Here is a 19,254-nt window from a genome sequence, read left to right on the forward strand (position 1 = left end):
CAATAATTATCTAATTTAGCATGGTGCTTAACAGTTCTCTACTTCACTAATGAACTTAGTATTTATTAGAGTTCATACCTTTCACATCTGTAAGAGAGCATTTAGGAAGCTAGGAGGCTCACCAAGATTGAGTCCAGGAGATTCACAAGTATAACACACAAGCCCACTTTCAGAGGCAGTCAGATTCATTATATATTCCACTTTGTGCTAGCTGGAGATTTGGAGGGAGTTAGAGGCTGAAGCTGGTAGAGGCAAAGGACTAGCAGGAAGAGTTCTTGGAATCAAAGAAAGAGATAGGCCTCTAAGAAAGCTAATTGAGCCCAAGGAAGGAGGATTTGGACTTTAATTCCTGGCTGCATTTGGGATGATTATTACACTGAACTGAAAGGAAGGCTGCCTCCAGAAGCCCCCCAAGAAACCTGCTCCCAGAGAATATTATGTTTTAGAGAAGAACATTACAATGTCCTTGTCTTTTTTTTTTTTTTTAAACTTGCATAAAAATAAAAGCTAATTATCAATTGAGCTTTTTGAGACTGTATTTTACATACAGTTCCATCAGTCTCTGGTTCAGCATAGTATTATTTAGATATCAAAAACACCACAAAAGAAAGGTTTCTCTGAAAAAAAAGACTTGACTGGATAATTTTTTTGTTGTTTTACCACCTTTTTAATATTTCTAATTTTTATTTAGTATTACTGAAGTTTTATAATGTGCTCAATCTTTGTTTTCTGGAATTAGAATCATAATCACATTCCATGAAAATTTAATGTAGTGGGAAAAGCCAGCAGATCTCTATTAGAATTTGATTCTGCTGTTTTCCAAAATTGTGAGGTCTTGGGGAAGAATTTTCACTTTTGGGGGTTTCAGTTTCCTCATCTGTAAAACAAAATGATCTGATGATATAATTTCTAAAAGTCCCTTAGATACATCTCTGTTTCTGCTAAGAATATAAGGATAGTGAGATAATGCATGATCATCTTGACTAGTGTCATTCTTTATATTGGGACTTTGATTAGACCATTCCCTGAGGGACATAAAAATATCCCTGGCAGTCTTTAGCATTGGTTGCCTTTTAATTTATAATTCCCATTCTTTTTACAACAAAGCAAAAGGGAATTCCATAGGTTACTCACTGGCCTCTAAGGAATGCAGTGTTAGAATTGCATTGGTGACATGGCAGGTAAATCAGAGATATGCCCACCAGTGACTCCCATCACCTTTCTTCCCCTGGTGGCAGCATTAGTAGTTTTAACAGGGCAGAGGGACATAGGGTTACACTAGGACAAAGGGTAAGACCTAAAGGTAAAGATGGAACTTTGCCTTATCTTTCCTGGATTGTAGGGGTTCTTCCTAATTAAAGAAATTTAGTCAGTTATTCATACTTATTATAAAAAGTGAAATTTGTGTTTAGTTCTTTAAGATTTCAGAACACTGTACATACATTGTCTTAATTGATCTTCACAACAGCCCAAGAAAGTAAGTTTTGTTATCCTCCATACTTTATGGTTGAGGAGCCTGAAGCTAGGAAAAACTCAGTCACTTGGCTGTTAAATCTCTGAGGCAGGATTCTAAAACTTTTAAAAACTGACTTCTTATCTGTGTAATACAAATAAATATTGTGACTTTTTAAGTTATAGGTCTATAGTTGTGGGAAAATCTCAAGGTAAAGGATTATGCTGTGTAGTGTTTCCATTAAGGGTGATTTTAAAATATGTTTCCAAAGAGAATATATACTAAAATGGATATTTTTGCATTCTACAGTTTGATATTTCATAAAATGAATTTATTTCCTTAAATTATATTTTGTTTGTGTTTAGGGACCTGAACAACACACATAGTTATTAAATTATATAATGAGTACTTTGTGCATTTTTTAGGAAGCCAAGTTGTCTGAAGCACTTTCAGCTTCCCTTGCCTGGAAAAGTCATTATGAGAAAGCTGAAGAAGAAAGGACAGATTTGGAGGTCCAGGTTGAGACTCTGAAAAAGTGAGAAAAATATACTACTTAACAAGACATATTTTCAGTGCTTTTTAAAGTTCATTTTAAAGGATTTGTAACTGATTTTTTTAAGATTTCATGGGATAAAGGATTTTTTTTAACCTTGCCCAATATATTTAGCTAAGAAAATTCATCAAATGATTCATAGTGAATTAACAATTGCATTTGTTTTTATATTTGCACTTCAAACAATATTTACACTTGGATATTCTAAATGGAAATAAATGTGTTTATGTTATTACCTTGTCCCATAGAACTGGAATAACCTTTTCCCTTTTATGTAATAGTATCAGCATATCATAATTTATAATTAATAATATGAATTCTCTTTATATAAAATAAATAACATCTGAAATATTTTATGCAATTAAAGAAAACCAAAAAATTATACAACTGATATTTTTGTAATTCTGGAGGGAGAATAATTAAAATTAATGAACTAATAGAATTTAAAACTAAACATTAGAATTTTCATTCAGATTTTTTCTCTGATGTTCTCATTTTGCAATATCATTGAAATTAGGACTATTTTACTTTTATAGACTTCAGTGATCAGTCGTGATAGCATTATTTTGCATATTTAAATTTATCAAATAGTGTTTGGGGAAAAACTCAAACTATTTTATATATCAAAATTAGTGCATAAAAATGTGGAGACCCTTTAGATACTTTTTATAAAATAGAAAAGGGAAGGATTAGTATTCTCTAGACCCTAAATGGGTTAAGCTATACTTTGGAGTATTTTTGACTAGTTTATGGCATGGGCAGGAGAAAAGGAAAATTGGGAAAGAAAATAGAAAGAAATTAGGAAAAAAATAGAAGAAAGAAAAGTAGAATTTAAGTGCCATAAAAAAGGTACTCATGGTTGCGTATAATCACATAGTACCAGAATTTTTTTTAGATGTCACTCCTTGGACCCCTCTTGTCATCATTCCTTTTGTCTCCTAATTAGTCCTCTCTGTTTTAGATTTCTTGGAGATCTACACAGTGAGATAGGGTAGTAGATGGAGAATTAGTCTGAATCAGGGAGACTTTCAAGCCCTGTCTCTCAGTCATTAAACTCTGTGACCTTTTGCAGATCACTTAATGTTCCAGTGTCTCAGTCCACTCTCAAAAATTATAAATGTTGGGGCTAGTGCCAGCCTGTTTTTGTAGAGAATGTTTTCATATAGATTTCCCTGCAATAATAAAACCAAAAGTCTGAGTCAAAAAAATAGTAATTTCAACATTGAAGATTGCTACTTCATTATTTTTTTATATTTTCATGTAAAAATGGTACAATATATTATATTGATTTTAATTAGCTAATTTGAACTATTCTTATCTATATACCTCTAATAATTTGTATAAAATTTATCTTTTTATAAAGGAAGATTACAAATCTTTTGGAAGAACAACAAAAGAAAGAAGATCCTAAAAGAAATTCAAATAAAGATATTCTTAGAAAACTTCACTCCAGTGAACCAGAAAATGAAAACATTCTTCTTGAGAATGAAAAATTAAAGGTACAGTAACATACTCAGCTAGAGCTAGATTACATATAGATAAATACTCTCACCCCATTTTTCCTTTGTATGAGTGCCTTTTAACAAAAGAACTGATAAGCAAAACACTTATTGATTAAGAAACATGAATGTAGTTTTACACACATGTATGAATACAAAATAAGCTGTTGTATAATGGAAATAAAAACACTAATTTGCAGTCAGAAGAGAACCAAATTTGAGTCCTGGTTCTCCCACTGGTTCTGTGACTTTGGGTAGTTTAGCCTTCCCTGCTCCCATATATCTTCATTTCCAAAATAGGGATAATAATCTTTATTATGTTTCATGACTTAGAGTGAAGATCAGTTTAAAGAATGCATTTAAAGTTCTTTACAATTCATAAAGCACAATATAAAGTTAGTTCTTGGAGCATTTTATCACTCCTCAAAAGCAGTTTATCATGGGTCCCATTCCACAGCCTGATTACATCTACATGTTTTTCCATTGCCCTCTGAGGAAATTGCAGTTCAGAATCTTTCAAGAATGTATTCCATGATTTTTAATAACAATATCATTGAGAAAAAAGAAATCAAACAATGCTAGAAAAAATCCACCCTCCTCCACATTTACATGTTTTGAAGTTAACTTTTTATTTTTAGAATAGTTTTCTTTTCCCCAAGAAATCTCAATTTTTAATTTTCTTAGAGAAAATAGTAACATCTAACTTTATTGTGAGGTTCAAACAAGATATGATAAAAGCACTATATTAATGTCAGCTAATATTATTAAGTTTTTACATTTTAATTTTTTATGGTTCACATTCATTTTTCCTTAAATTTCTCCTTACTGGGATACTGTTCACTATTTATAATTAATTGGCCATTATAATTTTATGTCACATGTAAGCTTAAAGTGTTTCTCTCTTTGTTTGGAGATAAGCAATCATGGACATTTTTATAGTCATATTTGCTGTTGAAGCCAGTGAGAAAATATACTACTCCCTTTTACTTCTATTTCTCTATAACCTTAATAACTTCTACCTTGATTTTTTATTTCAAACTCCCCTGTCCAACAAGTGAACAAAGAGTTCCCATGATCAGTGAAGTCTCAGATTCATTAAAAAAAACTTCATTATTAATTTTTCCTTTAAATTTATATCATCCTACTTCTTAGTCTTTTATAATGTGTGTGTGTGTACATATATGTATGTATATATTCCTTGGCAGATCACACTTGCTAATCTGGAGGAAAAAGTTATTTCAGTTGAAAATGAATGCTTGGAATTACAAAAAGTGGAGGAAAAGCAGAAAGCACTTGTTGAAGTGTATAAATCTCAGGTAACTATTGCATATATTTTAATGTTTATGAAAGTTGTTGGTCTGATATGTCAGTATACACTAAGTAGCCAAGTCTATCATTAAGAAATGAAAAAGATTGAAAAAACTTGCATTATTACTTATTATTTTATTTAAGTATTTATTTTCCTATTCCTTAACACCCAGGATTATCATCCAAATTAGTCTTACGTATGACTTAAAGCCAAAGTAAGCAGAAGCTGGTCAAGATTTAGATTTAGGAGTCATCAGCTTAGAAATGAGAATTTGAACTGTAATGTGGTTTTTCTTGAGGGAAATAATAGTGGGTAAAGAGACACATATTAGAGGAATATGCTAATTGGAGTTAGCATATGATTAAAAAGGTTAAAGGAAGACTGTGATTGAAAGATAATTTATCACTTGACTAAAATTTGGGCTTATGATGATGATCCTGATTATGATATAATTATCAGCATTATGATGATTGAGAAAAGAAGGGACAAGTGGGTGGCATAACTAATATAGTGTATCTTTAGGTACAGAAATTACAAAAGGCAGTTGAAGACGTGAAAAGCAGATATGAAAAACTAGTTTGTGAAAAAAAGCTAATAACGCAAACCAAAAACTCAACATTGGAGGAGGTAAGTTTACTCCTCTTAAATGTAAAAATAAAACTGCATTTGTGGGCAACATAGGGAACAGTGTGGTATATAAAATCACATTTTTAATGATTAGCCTGTTTTTTAACCTTTATCTAAAAGTGCTCTATTACCCAAATTTGTAGGATGAGACTTTGCCTCAATGTATGTTATCCTATACAGGCCTATTTATTTATTCCATCAATTTTTTTTCCTTTGGTGTTAATCTTCAGTGGCATAATGTACCATAAATATGTCATTTCATGACTGGCCTTGTTTCCTTTGGAAGCAAGATTAGCCATAGGCTTGATCCCTTCTCCCAAAGCAAGTCATGATTTCTGCCTGCTTAAGTAAAGAGGAATTTACGTGGACATGGATGCAGAGTGGCCACCCTCCAGCTCCATTCAGTCCTTCCTTCTAAGGGAGCTCTCCCATGACTTCGTATTTATTTCAGATCCTGTACGGACTTAATTGAGAACCTGGGCCCTGCCCCGCAGATGTAAGCTCTTTCTGGAGCCCAGCCTCAGGCCTGGCACATTGTCATTGAAGGCCTCTCTCCCTTGAGGAAGTTAGGCCAGGAGAAAGTCTTCTCCTGAGGTGGGAAGCAAGGGCATTGGAGAAGTAGCTTCAGGAGAGAAAGGGAATGAAAGGACTGGAGAGTGCTCTGTTGAGTATTTTCTCTCTCATGGAAGATCCCATTGTCCATTCTTTATGGTTGGGGTTCCTCATGGTAGTAGAGAACCAAAAGGACATTACTGTGTTGGAATCCCATAGTCTGGTACAGTGATATGAACTCAGAAGGTCTCTACCCCAGTCAAGGACAAATAGTTCATAGGAACATTTGGAGTGGATTCTCTAAATCTGTACATCTCACACTTCTTTTGAACTATTGCAATTCTGCTTTGCTTTGCTCATAGAACACAGCACCTTCTTGGATGAGGGCATGCCATGCTGAGCTGGCAGTGTCCCCCATGTCCCACAATTGATTCCAAGGTTCTCCAGAGAGAATTTCTGACCTCCATGTGAGTTCTTGCCTTCTATGAGCTCTCCACAAAATAGTCTTTTAGGCAAACATACATTTGGCACTCAAGCAACGTGGCCACCCCATTGGAGCTGCGTGCTCTGCAGTAGAATGCTTGGTAAGTCAGCTTGAGAAAGGACCTTAGCATCTGGTCCCTAAGCCATGCAATGAAAAGCGAGGAGAAGCCAGCCCAGGAGTGCGCCATGTCAGGACGTGCTTTTAGACACCAGATGGGAGTGCAGGGCAGAAGCCAGAGGCTTTTAGGCTGTGGTTTCATATGAGTTTTCAATGTCCTCATCAACTCTGAATCACCCTGAACACTTGCCATGATTGGAGGATAAAAGACTTCCCTAACATCCAGACCTCCCAAGACTTGAGAGAAGAGATTCTGCCATTACCTAGTAGAAGGTTTTGTATATAATATGAATTTAACAAATACTGATTGACCTGATCCCACTTGTATTCTTCTTGATGAAGAGTACTGGGTGTTTATAGTGGCTGTGGGTACTGCAGAAATCTCTTATCCTAGCAATACGAGGCTGTCTGCTCCACCCTGACTTTGTCAGAGAAACGAAACCAGCTAGCCATCTTGCTTTTTGTTTCTAAATACGACATACAGGCAGTTGTTTCTTTTTCCTTTAGTAACAATATTTCAGGTGCTGCCTCTCTAGGACTGCCCTTGGCTGCTTCTTGTCTCTATCCTCACTGCTCACATGAATGTTAAATCAGGAAGCACAACAGCAGGTAGTTTATTGTAATCAAAATAGTGGAAATAGGTCTTAGTTAATCATTTTGCACCAAATATAGTAAAACTTTAGTAATTCAGCTGAGCTAAGGCTTGTTGAATATAATAAAAAGTTTAAATTATAAAATATTTTAAAGAAATGCAATTATAACTCTTTGAATAGCAAAGTCTTACCAATTTATTGATATATTGATATGATATTTTGTAATATTGTATAATTTTTACCCCAACTGTAAAACAGGAGGCATTTTTAAAAATCCTTGCTAATTCCAACAGGAATTAGCTTTGTGAAAATGCCACTTAACTTCTGTATGTCTCAATTTTGTGAGGCATAAAATATGAGTAGCAATGTCAACCCCACATGTTTGTTTATAGAAAGCTTCCTATTTTAAAGCCTCTATAAATGTCAATTACTATTATTGTTGTGAGGAAAGCACTTCATTTCCTTAAAAGCTATGTATTAAAATGCAAATAAATGGGAATAAGATGTCCTTAAAATAGTGTGTTGGGATCAAATGAAATAATATATTTGGAATTACATTGAGAAACTGTAAAGCATTATACCAAGTTAAAATTAATGGATTCAAATTAATAAGTTTTAATGCATTTGAATTTACATACTTTTTTATTTTAAAATGAAATGCTATAACAAAAACTGTGTTATAAATGTTTATTATCTGTCTTTTGGGGAAAAAAGTAAAAATATTAATGCTCAACAAACATTCTTGTACTTCCTTTTCTCCATGGTGCTGCTCAGGTAAGGGGCCAAATGGAGTCGCATTCAAAGGAGTTAGAACATGTTCATGGTTTACTGGATGGGGCTGAGCTGAAGCTGCTGGACTGTCAGGAGAAACTCCTTTCTTGCCAAGGAAAATACACAGACAAATCCCAAACTGTCCAGGAGCTCCGGAATCAGGTGCTTAGTGAAATTGCTGGGGATATCTCAAGAAACATGTGTAAAGAAGTTTTGGAAATAAGTTCACCAGTTGAGGGCACTCATGTCAGGATTTTGGAGCTTACCACTCTCTAAAGAGTCCACTTCTCAATTAGATATTATATTTTTCCATAGGCTCTTTATTTAAATTTCTCTTTTGCCTCTGGAAACAGTAAATTAGTATCATTTATTAATTATAGCTAGTAAGATGTTTTAACTTGTAAATTGTCAGGCTTGAGGAAATTATGATAGTTAAGAGCAGAACTTTGATCTTAGTCTAAACTTGTATTATAAGTAAAGTTTTTATTAGTCTAAAGTGCTTTAGCAAATAATTAAATGTTTTAATTTATATAATAATGATTAAAAACTAATGTTTTCAGCAAATGAATAGATTAGCTTATAAATTTTATTTCATCCTTTAGCATTATTATTATATATTTCTTAAAGGGCTGATGTAGTAACAGTCCATCTTTATTAAATTTTTGTGACATTATTTGAAGATTATATTGACTATTTTCCAAATGTACTTGAAAAATCTGAACTATTTTAAAAAATACACAAAAAATTTGTATGAATTAATTATTTGAATTAAAATGTCAAAGAAAATTTTTTAAATTATTATTTTTTCTTTTGTGAAGCAGTTGGGATTAAGTGACTTGCCCAAAGTCACATAGCTAGGAAATGTTAAAAGTGTTTGATGCTCGATTTGAACTGAGGTCCTTCTGACTCCAAGGTCAGTGCTTTAACCACTGTACCAAACAACTGCCCTCTCCCCAATTTTCTTAAAAGCAAATTTCATTATCTAAAACTGATAGTAGAACTAGATCAGGTGAATAGTTGTTAACACAGCCCAAACTATTTAAATTTGTCCTGGTAAATAAATGGACAATTTATAGTATTGTAAATCTTTTCTAGATGACAGGATAAGGGGATGGGTAGCTTCTGACTGATAATTTAATTGTTTGGAACTTATCCTTTGAATCGTAGGAAAAAAGATGGCATTATTAGTAAAAAATAGAAATTTCAAACAGTGAAATGTTTTTAGTTCCATATTCTCATAAAGCACCTGAAAAGCAGTGTAAGGTGGTAGACAAAATATTGGGCTGGGAGTTGGGAAAAATCATTGACCCAAAAATCTGTGACACTGGGCAAATCATTTATTCTTTATGAGACAAAGCTTCCTCATTTGTCATATGGCAATATTCACATTTTTCACTACTTAATATCACAAGATGGTTATGAGGAATTGTCCTGTAGACTTGAAGGCGCTGCTGTAATATGAGCTATCATATATATCATAACAATATAATATTGAGGAAGCAGTGAGGGAAAGGGAATAAGCATTTATATCATACTTACTGTTTATGAGATACTTCACTGAACACAAATAATACTGTAGCATTATTTGACTTAATTCTCACAGTAATCTTGAAAGATAGGTTATTATCCGCATTTTGTAGCTGAGGAAACTGCGAGACTAGCAAAATCATTATAACTGAACACAGTGTTTCTTGTGTTCTAATGGGGATTAAGTATGGTGGGATCATCACCTTTTTCTTTGCGGAAATTGTACCTGTCAGCACAGCCCAATTGCATTAACATTTTTGGTAGTCATATCCCATTGCTAAATGAAGTCACTTGCAGGCTAGATTTAAATTAAATTCTTCCTGACCTTAAGCCCAGTGTTCTCCCCACTGGGCTAACAGTAGCCTCAGAGATCTGGAGAGTATTTTATTAATTGCACAAACTCTTCTCAGAAGCATTAGTTTCCTGATCTGTGATGTTGGGATGATACTATTTTACTTCATATGGATATTTTGAAACTTTTTGTGAAATAGATTGAACTGGCAAGAAGTTGATGAGAAAAGTAAATGAAGTTAAATTATGGATTTCTCCCCTTTTTTTAGATTAATGATAATCAGAGTCTTTTGAAAACATTCTCCTTGGAAGAGGAAAATAATTCCAAATTGAAATGTGAAAACCTTAAACAGTAAGTATGAAATTGATTTGTAATCAGGTTTTAATTTTTAATCAGTTGTATTTGTACTCTAATTTCATAAATTTGTTTTCTTAAAAAAAAAAAAAAAAAGAAAATTAGAACAGATGGATGCAGAAAATGAAAAGCTTGAAAGGAAGGTGGCAAGCCAAGAAGAGTACCTGAAGAAGAACAAATTCAAATTTAAAGAAAAATCTGCAGAGTACAATGCCTTGGCCCGGCAGCTGGAAGTTGTTTTAGAAGAAGGAAAACAAAAGGTATAGATTTCTTTTTGTTATATTCTCATATTGTTCTTTTGTTATGATAAGGTGATGTACACAGTTCTATTCCTCTGTTTTTCCTACTACATACTAGGCCACCTTGGGAATGCACTTGGGCCAGAGTTGTGGGTGGTAAAGGGATGCTGTGGCAGGAGCACAAAAAGGGAAAACACAACAGCAGAATCTGGAGCATGTTCATGGAGCTCTCTCATTGGTCACTATGCCAGAATTATAGGGAGTGCTAATTGAATCTATACTGATTGACCCTGGGCACCCATTAGTGAAGTTTTCTCTGTGATGTAGTATGTAGTATACTGACAGTCAGTATAATTTCAGAGTTGGAGGGGATCTTGGTGTCCATCTACTCTTCTCAAGATCTGAAAGGAATCTGTCCTCACAGCCCTTCAGAACCTGGTAGCTTCTCTCCTATCCTCTCTTCTGCATACTGAGTGTTTTCCGTGCCTTCAGCCAGGCTTCATGTAACTTGTCATGTAACTTTTCCCAAGCTCTATCATCATCTTGGTGGCCCTCCTCTGAACACCCTCCAGGTCCTTCACTGTGGTGCCCAGAGCTGGATACGATGCGCCAGATATGGCTAGCAAGGGAAATGTGGGAGAAGCTGAGACTATCAGTGCAGCCCAATTGTGTTAACTTGTTTACCACTACCTTGGTGACAAAGGAACTTGGAAAATTTTGTACTGGTTTATGCTTATTTTTTGTTCCCCCCCATTAATGTTTAAAAATTTTGTAAATAATTGATTAAAGGTTATAAAGTTATACAGCAATTTAAAAATAAGCTGACAGTATCTGTTGGCTGAAAAGAATTGCTTAATATGCCAATATTGCCATCTAGCGGCAACCTCTGATTACAGTCATGAGCTTCTGCAGTCTCCTAGAGGAGTGTTTAGTTAATTCAATAATATGATAACCAGCATTTATAGAATACTTTTAGATTTGCATAGTGCTCTAGAAATATTATTTACTTTTATCCTCAAAACAACTCTGGAAGATAGATACTATTATTATTCCCATTTTACAGATTGAGGCAGAAGTTACATAGCTAGCAATTATCTAAAGCAGCATTTGAACTCAGGTCTGTCTTCCTGATTTCAGGTCCAGTGCTCCATTCCCTATCTTACTTTGCTATCTCTAGTTCTTCTTTAAAAAATGTCACAGATATTGTTATATTCTAAAAAACTATTGCTGGTATCAAATCAGAAATAAGCTTGCTAATGTGAGATCTATATTTATTTTAAATTTATTATATTTTAATATTTTAAAAATAATTTTGAGTTACATATTCTCTTCTCTCTTGCCTCTTGCCCACCCATTGTGAAGGCAAGCAATGTGATATCAATTATACATGTGAAATCATGCAAAACATATTAACATATTAGCTAGCATACTTCAGTGACTCTCCGATCTCATTGATTCAGGAATTTCTTCCAGCAATGCTAATTACAGCACATCCAGGCCTACCCATCCTATGTGTTTTCATTTGTGTTCTCTCGAAAGTTCTGCATAGTTTGAACCCATAGTGAGCCAGAAGAGTCTTTGTTTTCTCCTGACATTAGGAGGATACTAGTGCCATTTGATCAGTCCATTTTTTTCTTGCATTAAGTTCTTATATGAGAGGTCACTATTAGTGTAAATTATGAATCCTATGAAGTAGTCACATTATTCAAATTTACCCTGCCTACTTCCAATGGGGTAGACCTAATGACTGTATTTCATCTTTATAATTATGAATAGTATGAATTTGAATAATGCAAATGTTTTCATGGAGTTTGTTATTTGCACTAATCAGAACTTATTAAATGTCAGAAAATTAAAATTTGAACATATAGTTCACAATATTTAGAAAATAATTAAATTAGTTGAAAGTTCATATCATAAATCTAATTAGAATTATTTGATTATAAAAGTTCATCTGTTCCCCCACAAGTTCAATTTTGTCAAGTTGTATAATTAGAACAGTTTCCTTGCATAAATGGAGTTTAAAATGTGTTTAAAACATTTACAGATAAACATTTGTAAAAGGGAAATGAAGTGTTTACTTGTATCTATTCTGTATCTAGTATTTTGTTACATATCTTGAAGTAGAAAAGTAAAATGACATGGTTCCAGTTCACAGGTAGCTTATAATCTCAACAGCAGTATATACTGGAGTTATAATTCAAGGAAAATAATATTTATCTGACTTGTTAGCTAATATTTCTTTGTACTTTATCCCACTAAGATAAATCATTTAACTCATCTTGAGATATAATGAATAGCAATGAAAAACAAGGCTTTTAAATGGTTAGTAAGCAAACATAAATACATAGCTATAGTTATTTTCTTTCACTATCAAAATTTCAGGTTTCAGAAGAAATAGAGAAAATGACATCTAGAGAGCAGGCTTTACAAACAAAAATATTTGACCTGGAAAGTGAGATTAGGAAAAAAAATGAAGAACAAAACCAACTTGTTTGCATATTGAATACTGTGAGTATAGCATGTTTTCATTTCTTATTGTAGAAGATTAATAAGCTTTTTAATTATCTATGCACAATTTACCTAAATATTTAGCAGAATTATTTGAAAAGAGTATAGCTAACAGTATGACAATTAAAAACAATCCATTAACTCCTGTAATAAAGTAACATGCAATATGAAGTTCTTGCTTAAGTTTCTGTGCTGTATTTTCTTCTCTTTGCTTTCTCAGGAATATCTATTATACTTTTCATGAGTCTGTTCTGGGCTTTTCCCTGAATATTACTTTTTTATGGTAGCCACTTCATGGTATTTATAAACTTAAGATATTTAATTCCATATCATTAGTTTTTAGAAACAGTGGAAAGTTGAAGATATTTAATTACTACATGAGCAAGGTAGCCCAATATGCCTCTAATAAGCATGTTAAAATTTAGATATTTTGACTTGTTTTCATTTTACATAGGTATCTAGATTATGACACATGGTTTGCCTTTGTTTTGCCATGAAATATCACACTAACTTTGTCCATTCAGTTCTTTTTTAAATAGTTTGTATGAGACCCTTTTATAACTATCACTGTGTATGATTAACTTAACTGAAAACGAGTGGATTTGGAGATGACATAGAAAATGCTATTGCACTATTTTCTTCTAGGAACCAGAGAATCATTGAAACTGTAGAATCACAGAATTTTAGAGGTGGAAAGTATTTCGGAGTTTATCTAGTTCATCCAAAACCTGGAAAGGAATCCTCAACCTAACCTGCCTGAGGAGTGGTTCTCCAGCTTCTACTAGAAGACTTCAAATAGGGGTATCCCCTTTCCTCTAATAGCAGTCCCAGCCACTTTTGAATGGCTCTGGTTGTTAGTTAGTCTTTTCTTCTGACATCAAGACAAAATTTACTTGTTTGTGACTCCTTCCCTTTGGCTCTGCCTTCTGAACCTAACCAAAATAGTTTATTCATAGTACACTTGAAAACATCTGTCATGTTTTACCTGTGACTTCTCTAGGTTAAGCATCCCATTTCCTGGTGGGGCTTGGATTCTAGGCCCTTTGTCAGCATGTTGCTCTTTTCTAGGTTCTCTCTAACTTCTTGCTGTCCTTCCTATACTGTGAGGTCTGTAATGGAAGACAGTACTCCAGACATAGTCTGACCAGAGTACCAAAGGACCATGCCCCTCACTATTTTTTAGAGGATTTGCCTCTTAAAGCAACCCAAGATTGCATTAACTCCATGGACTTCCATAACACATTGCTAAATTATATTGAGCTTAAAGAAAGGCCTCTTTAACTACCAGATCTTTTTCAGACAAATTACTCTCTACTCCCATTTTAAAAACTGTAGTTGATTTTTTGAACCAAAGTTTTATATTTGTCCCTATTTAATTGTATTCTATTCAATTCATATCAGGTAATAGATTCCCAAGATCTCAACTCTGTCATTCAGTGTGTTAGGAATCTTTTCCAAGTTTGCGTCATCTACAGATTAAGTTAGTATAGCCTCTGTAGTGCTGTCCAAATTATTTATAAACAAAAATGTTAAACAGAATAGGGCCAGACATAAAACCTTGCTATTAGAGAGATTTCTCTTTAAGTCAATATGGAATCATAAATTAGTATTTTGGGGAGTTTAACCATTCAGCCAGCTCTGATTCCATCTAATTTTGTCTTCATCTAGCATACTATTTTGCCTCTTTTTTACAAGAAAATTTTGGCTAAGATCTAGGGAAATGATATCTACAGTACACAGCAGGCATTTAATAAATGTTTATTGATTGATTTTCATGATCTTCCAATTTTATAACCCTATGGAAAAAAATAATAATCTATCATGATTTGTTCTTGATGAAGACATACTGGTTTTTGTAATAATCATTTCCTTTTTTAGGTGTTTATCAAACATTTAATGATCTGCTCTCAAACTTTAGTAGAAATAAAGTCATAACTCGTTGACTTCCAATTAGCAGAGGCTAATGTCTTCTCTTTTTTGAAAATTGGGAGATTTGATTTTTTCCAGTCTCATCACATTCAGATATCCCTGGAAGTGCCTTCTTTCATAGTCACACTTGAAGATGTAGTTGATCTGGGGTATTCTCACTTGGCTTTTCTTGAATATGAATTCTTTGTCTGGTCGCTTATTCCTCTAGGCCATTCAAACACCAAATGAAAATTGGACTGCTCCTCCTTCCCATCTAACTATATAAAGTCATCCTGGTCCTTTCTTTAATTGTCCCTACAAGCCCTTTTTGTTAATGTCTTTGTCTTTGTCTCTTCTTTCTTATTCTGAATACTATCTAGTACTAGAAAAATAATGTTGCTCCTTCCCCTCCTTTTTCCTTCCAGAGTGAAAAGATGAAAAATTGAAAAGTTCAAAAATTAAATGATTTTCAGGATTTGCCATTAAGTCATCAACAAAAATAGTAATAACATTTTCATCATGACCAAGGTTACATCATTTTTGATTGTTTTAACATTGCTCTCCTAAATTTTAAACTTATTTTAATTGCTATGAATTTGATTTTCTAGTTACTATATTAAATAATAAGGATTAGTTTTTTATAAATGAAGCTGCTAAATAAAACAGAAAATATGATATAAACAAAATGATGTTCTCTTTTTTTTTTTCTAGGTTCTATAAATATTTTATGATGCTAAACCATTTTATATTTATTTCATCATTTGTTATGGATAAAATGTCTAGATATGCTTAAAAATTGCTAAAAAGATTGTGCATGTCTCATTTCTCACTCTGGTAGACACCTAGCAGACTACCAATAATTACTTGCTTAACACTATTTCTAAACTCTTTGAAGGCAGAAACTTGTAGTTATTAATATAGATATCACCTGTGTACAGTGCCTTATACTCAGTAGGTCATTATATAGTTATTGATGATTTGATCATTCAATAATTAAATGCTGACTACTTGCTGATAACAACAGTCATGGACACAGGACAACTGAGCTATGAGAATTAAAAGATGGTGGTTTTTCCCAATAGCTCTAACAAGGACGTGAACCTCTGTGAACCTGCTTTGAGCCTTCTTGTCAATAGATTAAAGCAGAAAAATTTCTTGGCCTGATTTTCCTAAATAGGCCCTTATATGCTGTCACCACAGAACAGGAGAGAGCCCAGGAGCCAAGTGAGATTTTTTTGTTTGTTTGTTTTATGCATAGCAATGTTGCTTTATGGGTGTAATTATAATCTCTTAGCCACTATTGTGCCCTTAGCTTCACTAAGGTCATAGGCCAGGACCCCATGATGGATGCAATGACAACTCTTGTCCAAAGGCCATTGACCATTGGGTCCTTGATCTGATCCAAGCCCTGACTGTATTGGTGTCAGAGGTAGCTAGACCCTGGTTATCTATCTCTAGGACCCTGAAATTTGCTTTTGTGTGTTTGTGTGATTGAAGGATTTGTGAATGAAGTATTTCATCTTCAAGGATGTAGTGAATATGAGATTATCTCAGGAAACCATTAGAATTATTACCATTTTTTAACCTTTCTGCGGAATCTAAGTAGTTAGATTGTGGAAAAGCCACTTTACAAAGCACAAGTAAATGGGACTTGATTTCATAAACATTAATTGATCACTTGATATGTTCTAGAAGAAAGGGGATTTTTTTTCCCTATTGTCATAGCAAACATTTATATGACACTTTAAGATTTGGCAAATGCCTCTGTCACCTTCATTTTATAGATGAGGAAGTTGAGGCTGGGAATAAAGTTACTTGCCCAGAGACACACAGCTAGTGAGCTATTAAGTGCCAGCGCAGGATTTGAAAATAAAAACTTAACATTTAGCAGTTCCTGCAACTTGTCCTTGTTCTGAAGTACATTCAGTAATCACACATAGTAAATCCATGGTAGATAGTACAAAAAATAGTTCTTTGATCAAGAATGAAGGCCAATTTTCATTTTAAAATTTCTCTTATGAAATGGTTAGTAAAAAGAAAAGTCTTACTGTTTAAGAATAAATAACTAAAATAAATGTGTAGTTTTATTATATACTAATTTGCTCTTATAAAAATATAGACTTTGAAAAAGACTGGTTCTGAAAATGTATAAATTATATTAAATGTTAATAGTGCTATGTTAGATAATGTGACAGACCCTATTTATAATGTCAGTATCAGAGAACAGAAATTAAATTTCTCTTCTTGAACATTCAGGTGATAGCCAACCTATCTCTGTTTAATTTTATTTTGGGAATGTAACTAGAACCTAGGTGTGACTGCGTCTTTGTTTTGATGAAACCTATTATAGTGGGCTTCTACTGGATATACGTGGATATAATGAGTTTAATAGGAAATAAGTCAATAACATGGCAGATTTGAAAGTCTATGCTCTCCCTCTTCTCTTCCCCTCCTCTCAAAACAACGATATTTTGCTATTGTTGCCTTGTATTTTTTGATATAAATTGTGTCACTAATGCATTTTTCACTTTTTTATTTAGAAGGAACAGCGCCAAGAAATTTGTTTGAAAGAGATACAACATAACCTTGAAAAGACAGAGAATCAAAATGAGAGCATACTGAATTATGTACAGTTTCTTAAAAATTCTTATGTAACCATGTTTGGATGAAATAATTTCTATTTTATTCCATTTCAGTTTGTCTTTTGATTTTTTACTAAAGATCCCAAAACGACTATTATGCACCAATAGCAAGACCATGCACATAGTATTGGAAGGTAATTGATGATTCAGGTAACACTGAAAAAAGCAAGATTGCTGTAATCATTTTTCATGATTGGAGAATACCTGTTGAAGTACTTTTGGCTTCAAATGTTTTGGTTATAGTAAAAAAAAAAGAAAGCTGAATCATTATTTCATAAATACTCAGTTCCTTTTCAGGCTCTTTCCCTCCCTCCCCCCAGTTGTAATGATTCTAGGCCCAGTCTGTTACATACACCTTGAAAACACATAAGTGCTCTAAATTTTTATTTTATTTTATTTATTTATTTATTTTTATTTAATAGCCTTTTATTTACAGGTTATATATGTATGAGTAACTTTACAGCATTAACAATTGCCAAACCTCTTGTTCCAATTTTTCACCTCTTACTCCCCACCCTCTCCCCCAGATGGCAGGATGACCAGTAGATGTTAAATATATTTAAATATAAATTAGATACACAATAAGTATACATGATCAAACTCTTATTTTGCTGTACAAAAAGAATCGGACTCTGAAATATTGTACAATTAGCTTGTGAAGGAAATCAAAAATGCAGGTGGGCATAAATATAGGGATTGGGAATTCAATGTAATGGTTTTTAGTCATCACCAGAGTTCTTTCTCTGGGTGTAGCTGGTTCAGTTCATTACTGCTTCATTGGAAATGATTTGGTTGATCTCATTGCTGAGGATGGCCAGGTCCATCAGAACTGGTCATCATATAGTATTGTTGTTGAAGTATATAATGATCTCCTGGTCCTGCTCATTTCACTCAGCATCAGTTCGTGTAAGTCTCTCCAGGCCTTTCTGAAATCATCCTGTTGGTCATTTCTTACAGAACAATAATATTCCATAATATTCATATACCACAATTTATTCAGCCATTCTCCAACTGATGGGCATCCACTCAGTTTCCAGTTTCTAGCCACTAAGTGCTATAAATTGTAATGCTGAATATATTGATAACAAAAAATGAAATATTTGTCTAGGTTTTGTTTTTTGGTGGTTACAGTATAATATATAATTCCTGAACCAGTGCATTTTAACACTTTTGTTTGTACAAGTGCTAAAAATGTCATTATAATCTCTTTTAAAATATAGTAACTTTGAATTGTATTTAGTTAGAGACCAGTGATAACAAATGACACATTGTATTGAAGTCCATTCTTTATGGAGGTTATCCATTAGCCACAGACATTATCATTTTGTTTTTTGTTTTTTTTTAGGTGAAGAAGAAAACCTTTCTCAAATTCAGGTAAAAGGTACCTTCTGATATGTGGCTAAAGCAGAACTTGCACCCAGGTCTTCTTGCTTGAAATCCCAATGTTCTTTCTGCTTGTCTGTCCTATCTGTGTTATAAAATCATTTATTAGGTGCTGGCTCCCCTTGAGCACATTTCCATAGTTCAGTAGAATATGTACTTGGACTTGTTTTTTCCATAACTTGCTTGATGCCTTTCATCCTGTGAAAAATATTATACTCTTGAAGTCTGATTTATTGGGACTAATGATGCCATTTATTACAATGGGGACAATTCACATGTTCATTCGGGGAATTAAGCCCACAGTAGTAATTTTATCCTCTAGGGAACAAAGAAATCTGAATTCTTAAGTGTGGGGAATTAGAATGATGTTATTTATTATTTAGACTTAATGGTGACAGTGGCTTTCAACCTATTTCCTCATTTTGCCAGAACAGGTTTGT

The 19,254-nt window shown here is 33.5% G+C and overlaps 1 protein-coding gene across 4 annotated transcripts in view; it reads left to right on the forward strand.

Moving 5' to 3' along the window:
• Positions 1-17,479, forward strand: part of ODF2L (outer dense fiber of sperm tails 2 like) — a 32,408-nt gene extending 14,929 nt beyond the window's left edge. Inside the window, exons 9-18 of one of the 4 annotated variants that reach the window (XR_004234315.1) lie at positions 1,879-1,988; positions 3,370-3,505; positions 4,711-4,821; positions 5,337-5,441; positions 7,962-8,120; positions 10,046-10,128; positions 10,229-10,391; positions 12,756-12,881; positions 15,872-16,013; positions 17,330-17,417. Coding sequence is in view for 3 of the 4 variants with exons in the window: in XM_031969391.1 (XP_031825251.1) it covers positions 1,879-1,988; positions 3,370-3,505; positions 4,711-4,821; positions 5,337-5,441; positions 7,962-8,120; positions 10,046-10,128; positions 10,229-10,391; positions 12,756-12,881; positions 17,330-17,458 (1,122 nt within the window). In the remaining variant the exon portion in view is untranslated. Of the gene's footprint in view, positions 1-1,878; positions 1,989-3,369; positions 3,506-4,710; positions 4,822-5,336; positions 5,442-7,961; positions 8,121-10,045; positions 10,129-10,228; positions 10,392-12,755; positions 12,882-13,526; positions 15,470-15,871; positions 16,014-17,329 lie in introns of those variants that run through there. The other 3 variants (XM_031969391.1, XM_012547598.2, XM_031969392.1) reach the window with 3 other exon arrangements.
• Positions 17,480-19,254: the final 1,775 nt, after the last annotated feature.

The sequence above is a fragment of the Sarcophilus harrisii genome, chromosome 4, assembly GCF_902635505.1.
Source record: "Sarcophilus harrisii chromosome 4, mSarHar1.11, whole genome shotgun sequence".
NCBI lineage: Eukaryota > Metazoa > Chordata > Mammalia > Dasyuromorphia > Dasyuridae > Sarcophilus > Sarcophilus harrisii.